General features: G+C 39.2%; 1 protein-coding gene across 6 annotated transcripts in view; it reads right to left on the reverse strand.

Annotated features, from left to right (window-relative positions):
- The window catches only part of ADAM23 (ADAM metallopeptidase domain 23), a 302,022-nt gene that overhangs the window by 125,695 nt on the left and 163,960 nt on the right, over nucleotides 1-12,367 (reverse strand). For all 6 annotated transcript variants that reach the window (XM_073646384.1, XM_073646380.1, XM_073646379.1 and 3 more), the window contains exons 7-9: nucleotides 8,097-8,169; nucleotides 3,673-3,752; nucleotides 948-1,013 (exon numbers count right to left, since the gene is read on the reverse strand). In XM_073646384.1, the coding sequence (XP_073502485.1) occupies nucleotides 948-1,013; nucleotides 3,673-3,752; nucleotides 8,097-8,169 (219 nt within the window). The remainder of the gene's footprint in view (nucleotides 1-947; nucleotides 1,014-3,672; nucleotides 3,753-8,096; nucleotides 8,170-12,367) is intronic.

Consider the following 12,367-nt stretch of genomic DNA (forward strand, 5'->3'; position numbering starts at 1 on the left):
CAGTGTTTCATGAGTTTTTTATCTATGAAAAAAATAAATAAATGAATTGTAAAGCTTCTCCTATACGTTGCAATGTTAATCATTGGCAGCACATAGACTGTACACTGGTGCCATCCGTGTGCTGTCCCTAATTATCCCCGACCCATAGACTTGTATTGGTACTTTTCATCTGTAGTACCAATTAAAAACGAATGTCTGTGTGAGTTTTGCTCAGATATACAGACATGTGATAGCCTTATATAGACTATAATGGGTACATGTTCTATCAGTGATAATCAAAGAAAGAACACGTACGCAAAAAACGGCCGTCTGAATGAGGATTACCATGTACTGCTCTGCATTTAGACCATTCAGTCGTCCATTTTTCATGTCCGTGTTCTATCCGATGTTTCTGCACCCAATATAATCTATTGAGCAGATCACATGTCCATGGTTTTTGTGGACTGTGTGTCTGCAAAAAAAATCACGGACACGTCACATTTTTATCAGCGTCACAGAAAAACATCACCCATACAAGTCTATGTGTCTGTGAAAATGATGGACAGCACACGGATGGCATCAGTGAACAGTCCATGTGCTGTGCATGATTAACACTGTAACGTCTAGGAGAAGCTTTGTCATTTATTCATTTAATTATCCATATGTGAAAAATCGCTGATGGAACTCGGATGGTAAAGACTGACCAAACACTGATCAAACTTGGACGCAAAACACTGATGACACTCGTATCACTTTTTTGCATATGTGAAAAATCACTGTTGTCTGAATGAGGACTTAGTGGCAGATTTTCAGCACAGGATCTGCACAGGAAACCTGCAAGAAATATTCCACATGTGAAAAGAGACAACCAAGGTAACTTGAGTCTAGTTATTAATATTTCCTTTCCATCCCAGTTGTTTCTCGGGATGGTAATGAAGTACATACTAAAGACTGAAAGTCTCACTTACCATTTGATGGTCATTTACAATCATAAGTTCCACATATTTCATTTCGTCGAATACTCCTCGGTTCACCTGTAGTGAATATATTGTAGTAATTACACTGCAGCAATGACTGAGAATTTAACTGTTGAAAAGAATATGAATGAATGTGACAATACAAATAATTGCCCTGTGATTAATTATTGGTGTCAATGTGACAATAGATGAAGTGGCGGTAAGCTCCATAGCACTACTAGGACATTTCCATTATTGTATATGTCTAACGCATGGGATACCTGTCTGCCAAACACTATCTCTCCCCAATACCCCATACACAGGAACACTAGGCTCGACCAAGCATTCACGTGTTTTCAATGAGAAAAAGAAGAAAGCTGCCATCAGATCCCCTTTGACCATGGATTATCTCCCTTAGGAACACAAGGAACGGTTGTTAATCTTTCTCTCCCCCAATAGATCAGATGGCAGGTCCATACCACCTAAATCAGCAGGCTCAGTCAACTTTAACGTGGACCTGTCATTAGATTCATTCTGCCTGAACCATGGGCAGCATGAATCAGAGTCTGGCTGTGCCATTACAGCCAGGTGTGTATTACTCTGAAAGTTGTCTCAAACTAAAAATTATTTGAAAATCTGTCTAGGAACTATAAGCCTCAGCATGCTAGTTCGATGTGGTTTCCAGACGGCTTCTACCCACCACACTCCAGTTAACTGTCAGATTTCTCCACATGTTTGTACACAAGGACAGACCTGTCAATCATGGCTAACGGGGCTAGAGGAAGCCAGCTTAGGACAGAATCATACTAGTCAGGTATAGCATACAGGCCCCGCTGCTGGTTTTTCAAAAAAGTTTGTTTACTCTGAAATGCCGCAGCACTTCAATCACGTAGCCAGGCTTGGAGTCCTGCTGCCCATGGAACGATTTAGTCTAATGTGTATGGGGCCTTTAATCAAGAACCACTGATATAAATCTCCTGAAATCTGCTCTTTCTTCAGAATGTTGGGGCACAGATTTCTAGGGAGTGAGCTCTCAAATGTATCTAGGTAATTGGTAGAGGTTCAAGCTGAACAAGACCACTAATGTGACCTGCCCCTTCTTTCTTAGTTTTACTCAAATGACAAGCCCCATCTCATACATTAAGTATGGCAGTCACACTAGGATCCACATCTATCTCGAGAATGTCAATGGAGAGGTGGTTGTAATTCCCATAGAGATGAATGAGAATTCTGACCAACTCTTCTCTGTAAGTAGATTGTGTCAGGACCCAGATCCTGTGATAGATGCATGTCCCATTGATGAACCTTGCATCTACTATACATTTACAACGTGCCGTAAATGTACAAGATAGAAATATCCTTTTAAAACAACATTGTCTCCTAAAAAAAAGCAGCAATAAAATGTAAATTCATGAAAAGTCCTCTTTAGTCCAGTTGATGAAGTATATTCAGCCTTTTCTCTGCAAGTCACAGCCTGCAGAAGACCGACCAGAGGGCACCAATAACAACTGAAGATGGCAGCTGGTAAGTATAATACTAGGGGAAGAACTTAGATTAGTGGCTTTAAGATGCTCATAAACAAGTTTTGTATTCAATGAGGCAATGAGGCATTTTTTCCACGGACCGAGTGATCTGAAGACGAGAAAAAAATCGCTGCATGCACAATTTGCCTCTGATAATCAGATGGCACTTGCCTATTCATGTCTATGTGTCTGTGGATAACATCGGACCGCATTCAGGTGATATCCAAGTGAGGTCCAATTTTCACAGACAGACTGAATGGAGAAGATTGAGAAACTTTTTTTTTTTTAATTCTCCAAATTTGAGAAGAACAGATCTCATTCTGATCAACTCTGCTCAAACTGTGACCATAGTCTGGTCAGAGCATCATTAGCATAATCGGTCCGTTTTTCTTGGATGGAGAACATACTGTCGCCTGCACCTGTCCTTATTGTGATCTGTTGACGAGCCATTATCTATAGACCCCAGCAGACCCTCACTGCCACTTGAGCCCAATAAAGATTAGCTGTTTTTTTCAGACTACCCTCCTTCAATGAGGGTAGAGGATGGTGTCTGGCAGCCATTCCCTCGTCCTCTCATAATAGACATAACATCTATACTTGCTGACGTTGAATGCCTATAAACTCATGAATATTTGATCTGCATAGTCCTGTACTGACACATGAGCTGAGGATGTACAGATAGGATAACCATTTGAGATTCACAATGACCACGCCCGTGGAAGCCATAATAGTCTACAATATTATTACCACAATTTCCTAGAAAGGAATATTATAAAAAAAAGATAAACACGCACTAGTATTTTTCTATTGTGTGTCAACATTTTTTTCATATCCTCATAATAATGGTGCTTTCCCAACAATGTCAATCTGGCAATGTTACTACAATTGAGCTTCAAAGTGTTGACCTTGAAATGAACCATTTGTAAGTGAATAAAACTGAAGCTTTCAAACAATCAGCTCCTCTAGTCTGAGACCGGAGAATCACCGTCTGTAGACATCGGAGGCTATGACTGTCCATGTCTAGAGTAAAACATTGATTTCAGACCTCATGTGAATTTATGTTCCTATAATTATTATATTATTAGCATCATTATAAATAATATTTATTCTTACATTGTTATAATGAAAAAAAATATCTGTATCTTTAGCTGAATAAGATGCCTACACATGGGTCTATATATTCTTGGCAATGTACGTTTTCCATTTTTACTTACATTCAGCGCTCTTTTTCTTCTTCTTCGCAACCACTGTGTTTGTGCAAAGAACGGCTGCTCACTAACTTTGCTATCTGTATCTGAAAGAAGGGTATATAAAAATGATCACCACCGTGAAAGTATTGCATGTATCATTACTATGTATATACATCAGCACTGGACAGTACCAATGTGGGGATTCTGTGTTGAATGCCATAAGACGTACACCCAGTCGTCTTTTTAACAGAGGACTGGTTACAGAACAGGCCTTGATGAAACCAAGTGCACTGACTACCTTAGAGAGAACAGGTGTTTAGAGTTCTAAAACTTCTAAAACTTTTCATGTATGACTATCACAATACTAATCATGTGAGTAAGGCCCTAATTATCATGTAGTGCAGCATTGCACCTCTTCAACAGAAGTTTGAGGTCTGTTTAGTGGGTGCAGTGACACATGGCCTAATGGACTGACTGATCATTAGATGTTGTCTCATCCCATATCCTCAATCAGGAGCACACCACTCCTCTACTTCCTATTTGACAAGGATTATGCGCTCCAAATTGACTGATCGTTTGGAACCTTTGCCCAAAATGTGCGATCTCCAATGCTACAAGCAGAGCAGCTTTGCTTCTGCAGCATAGGAGTGGCACTGAAGCTGGCCGGATCTAGTGATCTGGTCAGTTTCAGGCAGTGCTTGAAAGATCTATAAAAAGAGTTTTTAAGTACAAACCTCCATACCTCGGCAATGAGCACTAAACAAGAAATTTAAAAATCCATCGGTTCCCGAGAAAGGAAAGGATTGTTGATAACAAATAAATTGAAAAGCTGCTTGTGTTTACCAGAAATTTCGAATTTTAGCCATTAAAAACTTGAGAATAGCTGTTTAAAGGGAACCTGTAATTTCCCCAACACTATTAACCAGCACACATAGGGTTAATCTGCAGGTTAATAACATCATAATGGCATCTGGCTGTCTTACTGAGAGTGCGGCAACCGGGAGAAAATGAGCTTATTTCCTCCGTCTTTCAGTCATAAAGGTGTACATGGAGCAGCTAAAGTCAGCGCTCAGAGCACAGTGAGCAGCGGCTGTAAGCACGCCCAGACTATTTGATTAAGAGCTCACTCTGCACAGATGTGCTCAGAGCCGGCTGTTAATCATTGTCTAGTGGTGTTTTGACAGCCACCTCTCACTGTATACTAAACAGAGACTGTGTAAGTATAGTAATTTTATAGTAATGCTTTATTGTATGTTTTGTATATAAATCTGCAATTTATCCTTATGGCCGGTTTGTGTTTTGGTTTCCTAGAGGTTTACCTCAAGGCCGTCCCTGGGGATTGGGGAGGGCTGTTCATATACTGGGATGGGTTAGATGAAAAGGAGAAACACTTCCTTGTTAGGGAAGTCTCAGACAGTGTTAGAGAGTGAGAGGTTCAAGGTCAGTGAATGCATAAGAGGTGAAGAGTCCCGCCAATTTCAAGTCTCCAAACAGTATGAGGATACAACTGCAGTTTCACGCAGATCCCGGAGTGGTCTTGGGTCTAGGGCCCAGAAGAGGTATCGGATTCCAAGCTGTGTCTTCCCCGAGTGGAAGAGGCCAGTCGGGTCACAGTGGGAGGGAAAGATCGTGGGCCTCAGAGAAACTGTAATGCTGGATAGAAAGTTCATGGTACCAATAGGTGCTGTTGACGTGAGGGCAGAATGGAGGCAAGAACTGATAGTGTACTGGGCAAAGGGAACACCAACCGGAGAGAACTTTGTCTCATTCTGTATGCTGCCGCCGCCAAGTGTATCTGAATGGCACAGTAAAACTAAACCTGTTGAACCGGACAAAATGTATCCTGTTATGTGTGCAACTGTATCCAGTCCTAAAGACGGGGAGGAAACAAGAAACAAGGACTCCTAAATGACAAGTGAGTACAGAACGAATCCCACAGCACAACACACACGTCTGATTGCCGTTTAGAAGAGGGGATTCAGGGTGAAGAAAAGACAGAATCGGTCCTCAGCACCGGCCCTGAGCTCCCCCTTCAACTGTAGCCATGCTGGCGTGCCCATAGCCGAAGGTTACCAGGAGGATTAAGTTCATTTTCTACAGTCACGTTGCAGGAGCCCTAACTTTTTCAGAGATGTAGTCATATGAGGGCTTTATTTTTTTAGGATAAGTTGCGTTTGTTAGTGTCATCCTTTTGGGGTACATATAACTTATTAACAAACTTTTACAAACGCTTTAAGGGAAAATTTAAATGAACAAAATAACAATTCTGCCAGTGTTTTTTGAGTTTTACATATTATGCATTTTACAGTTTATGCTATTTTACTGCACAAATAAAGTGTTAACTTCATCCTATGTGCCAGTAGGAATACTGCGATACCAAGTTTATATAGTTTTATATATGTTATGTTACAATAAAAACACTCTGAAAAAAATCATTTGTTTTTGGGTCGCTATATTCTGATAGCCATAAGTTTCACAATATTCCGCCAGAAGAGCTATAAAGGGCTCAGCTTTTGAATGACAAAATGTAGTCTTCATTAGAGCCATTTTGTGGTACATAAGACTTTTTGATCAGATCACTTTTTTTAAACTCTTTAGGAGGCAAAAATAACAAAAAAACTACAATTCTATATTTAGTTCATTTTTTTAAAATCAGCATTTACCATTTGGTATAATTGCCATGTTATCTTTATTCTTTGGGTTGATAAGATCATGGCAATAATAAATATATAGAGGTTTTTTTATGTTTTGCTACTTTTGCACAAGAAATTATTTAAAATTTTTTTTTTTTTTATTTGTTCATCATATTCTGATACCCATAACTTTTTTTATTTCTTTCCATACATGGAGCAGTATAAGGGTTTGTTATTTGCCGGACAATCCGTGGTTTTCACTGCTACCATTTTGGGTTCATAAAACTTTTTCATCACTATTTTATTTGTTTTTGTAGTAACCATGAACAAAAAACATTAAGTCTGAAATAGTTTTTACATTTTAATTTTTACGGAGTTCACCGTGTAGTATAAATGTCATGTTAACTTTATTCTGTTAGTCGATGCAATTATGTGGATGTCCACTTTATACCTTTTTTATGTTTTACTTTTTACCAAGAAAAATCACTTTAGAAAAAAAAAAAAAACGTTTTTTGGTTATCACATTTTAAGAGCCCTAACTTTTTACATTTTAATTTTTTTATTTTAATCAGAATACAAAGTAAGAACTGCATGAGGGCTTGTTTGAGTAACAATGTGTAGTTTTTATTATTACTACATTTTGGAATACACACAACTGTTTGATCTCTCTTTATTGAGCCAAAATGAACAAATCTGCAATTGTAGCATAGTTTTTCACATTTTTTTTTGCAATAGCGTTCACCACACGGGATGAAAAATAATATAGTTTTATAGTAACGGTCGCTATCAATGCAACAAGACCAAATCTTTTTTAGAGGGAGGTGCTTTTTTAACAAATGAACCATTTTATTATTAAATCTGTGATTTTGTGTTTATCAGACGTGAATGTATGGCCAATTGCGGAGAATCACCAGCAATCTGGATGTGCAGTTACGTCCATTTGCAGGAGGGAGTTAAAGGAGTGTTCTAATGTGTTCAGGAAGGCAACCAGTAAGCCGGAGTCAGTGGAGTGGTGCGCTCCTAATGAAGTCAGTGCTCTCCTGTGCTGCTAGCAAACGTAGCTTTGCGTCTGCAACATCGGAAGAGAACAGGGGGATTGAAGCTGGCCAGACCCAGTGACCTAGCAATCTTCGGAGCCGCTCTTTCAGGCCGTGTTCACACCAGCGTATGGCATGCGATGCGAGAGCATAGGATGTGTTATGCTAATGACACTTGGCTCCTGCTCTGCTGCGAGCGGGAGCCAAGTGTCAGTGCTCCGATCCTCTCGCATATGATAATAGGAGCACAGGTGCGGAGGAGACAGAGAAATGAATTTCTCCATCTCCTTCATTGCTGGCGTCTGTGTGAATCACACTGCACTCGGGTGATATCCGAGTGCAGTGCAATGTTTCACACGCACCCATACAAGTCTATTATCTGATTATTGGATGCAGTCGCAGCATGCTGAGATTGTGCTCGCATGCCGATTCGGGATGAGGAAATAATCACAGATGTGAGCTGCACCATAGAGTAACACTGAGGCGAGTGCAATCTGATTTTTTAATGGATTGCACTCGTCCAATTTCATCTCAACTGTGACTGAAGCCTTAGGCTGTAAAACAGAGTCTGCGCACTTCGACTCAGTAACTGGCCATTGTTAACTGTAGTCATCGAGCTGTAAACTATAAAATTAGAATTTAGAATCCCTCTGTTCTTAAGAACGGAGAAGAATTTTCAAAACAGGTAAATTACAGTTACTTGTTTTTACAAGCAGTTTGCAATTTTATCCCTTTTATGAATTTCTTGAGACAATCCTATAAAAGGTAAGATTTTTACCTGAATAGTTTGGAAGATCAGAGATTTGGGATCCTGGGGCTTTTTCTATGATGTGTGGTCGGCTTGTGCTTTCCTGTGGAAATAAAAAACATGAACACAAATTAAAGCTCATTTATGATCAGAAATCACACTGAGGCTAGTACTAATATTATTCAACGAACCCATATGCCTGGTGTTTGCCATACACTTGTACATGTCTATTGTGTTCCATTGGTAAAAAAAAATGTTTTTTCTTGCGGATCTTCTATATTGAAAAACACAGTAGTGAAAAAAGCTGTGCCATCATATGTTAGCTAAAGGTATGCCAAAAAGACACTGTAGAAATACCTCACATATATTATTGCAAATGGATAATTAATGGTGTGACATGGCATGAACATAGTCATAACTGAGCGGAAAGCTCTTACTCTTCTGTCAATGTGTAGTGCATTTTTCCCGGTATCAATCATCTATGCATTCAATATCTTGTAGTAACAAGTCTAATAGTTTTACACAGGTTTAATTTTTGGGAAAAACAATTTTTGATGCAGTTTTCCGAACCAAAGCCAGAAGTGGATGCAACAGGACAGTTCTGTGGAAAAGTGTATTCTCTATTCATTCATATTGACAATTTTTCAGCCATATTTCTAGGGATCTCTTTTCAAGCCAAATGTGGTAAGGCTGATATATATATATATATATATATATACATATACATATATACCTTTTAACACAACAATACCTTTTGAATTTATCTGTAGCAGAGTCATGGGACTTAAGCCCGATTGCTGACAATTAAGCTCTGCATTCTGTCCATATACATACAGTATGTCAACATATCTATATCTATTTATCTATCTATCGAATCTATCTATCCATCCATCCATCTATCTATATACAGTACAGACCAAAAGTTTGGACACACCTTCTCATTTAAAGATTTTTCTGTATTTTCATGACAATGAAAATTGTACATTCACACTGAAGGCATCAAAACTATGAATTAACACATGTGGAATTATATACTTAACAAAAAAAGTGTGAAACAACTGAAAATATGTCTTATATTCTAGGTTCTTCAAAGTAGCCACCTTTTGCTTTGATGACTGCTTTGCACACTCTTGGCATTCTCTTGATGAGCTTCAAGAGGTAGTCACCAGAAATGGTCTTCCAACAATCTTGAAGGAGTTCCCAGAGATGCTTAGCACTTGTTGGCCCTTTTGCCTTCACTATGCGGTCCAGCTCACCCCAAACCATCTCGATTGGGTTCAGGTCTGGTGACTGTGGAGGCCAGGTCATCTGGCGTAGCACCCCATCACTCTCCTTCTTGGTCAAATAGCTCTTACACAGCCTGGAGGTGTGTTTGGGGTCATTGTCCTGTTGAAAAATAAATGATGGTCCAACTAAACGCAAACCACATGGAATACTGAACCAGCATGTGGTAGCCATGCTGGTTCAGTATGCCTTCAATTTTGAATAAATCCCCAACAGTGTCACCAGCAAAGCACCCCCACACCATCACACCTCCTCCTCCATGCTTCACGGTGGGAACCAGGCATGTAGAGTCCATCCGTTCACCTTTTCTGCATCGCACAAAGACACGGTGGTTGGAACCAAAGATCTCAAATTTGGACTCATCAGGCCAAAGCACAGATTTCCACTGGTCTAATGTCCATTCCTTGTGTTCTTTAGCCCAAACAAGTCTCTTCAGCTTGTTGCCTGTCCTTAGCAGTGGTTTCCTAGCAGCTATTTTACCATGAAGGGCTGCTGCACAAAGTCTCCTCTTAACAGTTGTTGTAGAGATGTGTCTGCTGCTAGTACTCTGTGTGGCATTGACCTGGTCTCTAATCTGAGCTGCTGTTAACCTGCGATTTCTGAGGCTGGTGACTCGGATAAACTTATCCTCAGAAGCAGAGGTGACTCTTGGTCTTCCTTTCCTGGGGCGGTACTCATGTGAGCCAGTTTCTTTGTAGCGCTTGATGGTTTTTGCAACTGCACTTGGGGACACTTTCAAAGTTTTCCCAATTTTTCGCACTGACTGACCATCATTTTTTAAAGTAATGATGGCCACTCGTTTTTCTTTACTTAGCTGCTTTTTTCTTGCCATAATACAAATTCTAACAGTCTATTCAGTAGGACTATCAGCTGTGTATCCACCAGACTTCTGCACAACACAACTGATGGTCCCAAACCCATTTATATGGCAAGAAATCCCACTTATTAAACCTGACAGGGCACACCTGTGAAGTGAAAACCATTTCCGGTGACTACCTCTTGAAGCTCATCAAGAGAATGCCAAGAGTGTGAAAAGCAGTCATCAAAGCAAAAGGTGGCTACTTTGAAGAACCTAGAATATAAGACATATTTTCAGTTGTTTCACACTTTTTTGTTAAGTATATAATTCCACATGTGTTAATTCATAGTTTTGATGCCTTCAGTGTGAATGTACAATTTTCATAGTCATGAAAATACAGAAAAATCTTTAAATGAGATGATGTGTCCAAACTTTTGGTCTGTACTGTATATACAAATATAAGATATATATCTGTGTATACATAAATATATATATATATATATGCACACACACATATATACAGTGTTATTGTGAACAGTTATGCAAGTGGAAGATGAAATGATCTTTAAAAGGCTAAAGATGACACATTTCCTTTCTATTTTAGGCAAAAAAAAATTATATTGTCGTCTTTTACATTTTAAAAATTAAAAAAAATAAAATTAGCGATGCATAAGTTTGGGCACCCTCGAAGATTTGTGTGCTCAGATAACTAAAACCAAGGTTTCAGACCTTAATTACCCTGTTAGGGTTATGACTTGTTCACTATCATTATTAGGAAAGGCCAGGTGATGCAAATTTCCCAGCTTTATAAAAACCAAGCCTCCTCTAACATTGTGCCAAAAACCAGCAGCCATGGGTGCTGTTAATCAACTACCTAGCACTCTGATTTAGCAGGCTCTGGAGTTGTAGTACATTGTTCTACTGTTCAGAGACACCTGCACAAATAAGGCCTTCATGGAAGAGTCATCAGAAGAAAACCTTTTCTGCATCCTCAGCGCCAGAAGTATGCAAAAGAACATCTAAACAAGCCTGATGCATTTTGGAAACAAGTCCTTTGGACCGATGATGTTAACATAGAACTCTTTGGCCACAATGATCAAAGGTATGTGTGTGGAGAAAAAAGGGCACAGAATTTCAGGAAAAGAACATCTCGCCAACCATTAAGCATTGGGGTGGATCATGGGAGTGGATCAATCATGCTTTGGGTTTGTGTTGCAGCCAATGCCATGGAACATTTCACAAGTAGAGGGAAGAATGGATTCAAGGAAATTTCAACAAATTCTTGATGCAGACATACCACCATCTGTAGAAAGGCTAAAGTTGAAAAGAGGATGGTTTCTACAAATGGATAATGATGCTAAACACAAGTCAAAATCCAGACTACCTCAAAAGATGCAAGCTGAAGGTTTTACAAAGGCCCTCACAGTACTCTGATCTGAACATCATTGAAAATCTATGGTTAGACCTCAAAATACGTAGCAGTGCATGCAAGACGACCCAGGAATCTCACATAATTGGAAGAATTTTCCAAGGAAGAATGGTTGAAAATCCCTCAAACAAAAAGTGAACGACTCTTGGCTGGCTACAAAAAGCATTTACAAGCTGTGATACTTTCAAAAGGGGATGCTACTAGGTACTAACCATGCAGGGTGCACAAACTTTTACATCGGCCTATTTTCCTTTTTGTGATTTTTAAAATGTAAAAGATGACAATACATACATTTTTATGTATCCTAAAATACAAAGGATGTGTCATCCTGTGTGCCACTGTATATATACATACACACACACACACATATATGTGATACTGGAGAAGGATGTTATCAACACCATGCATGGCAAGAAGAACAAACAAATCAGTTTTGGAACATATCACTCCAGATATGTCACTCGAATCATTGATCACCAAGCTACTTTGGACACATTATACGAATAAAGCAATCATTGGAAAAAAAGACATAATGGTCGGAAGAATAAAAGGAACAAGGCGAAGAGAAAGACCAGCAACTTGATGGCTTGATACGATCAACATAACGGCGGAGAAGACCCTGGTGGACCTATCTAAGCTTGTACAAGATCGATCTTCCTACAGATAGTTCATCCATCATTTCGCAATGGCTCAAGATCAAGCTAAAGGCCGCTAAACAATAATAAGAAAAATAAAGAAGTAATTATGTATATATATACACTGCTCAAAAAAATAAAGGGAACACTCAAA

Source organism: Phyllobates terribilis, unplaced genomic scaffold (genome assembly GCF_046119375.1).
Source record: "Phyllobates terribilis strain yellow unplaced genomic scaffold, ASM4611937v1 Scaffold_9__5_contigs__length_417890890, whole genome shotgun sequence".
Lineage (NCBI taxonomy): Eukaryota > Metazoa > Chordata > Amphibia > Anura > Dendrobatidae > Phyllobates > Phyllobates terribilis.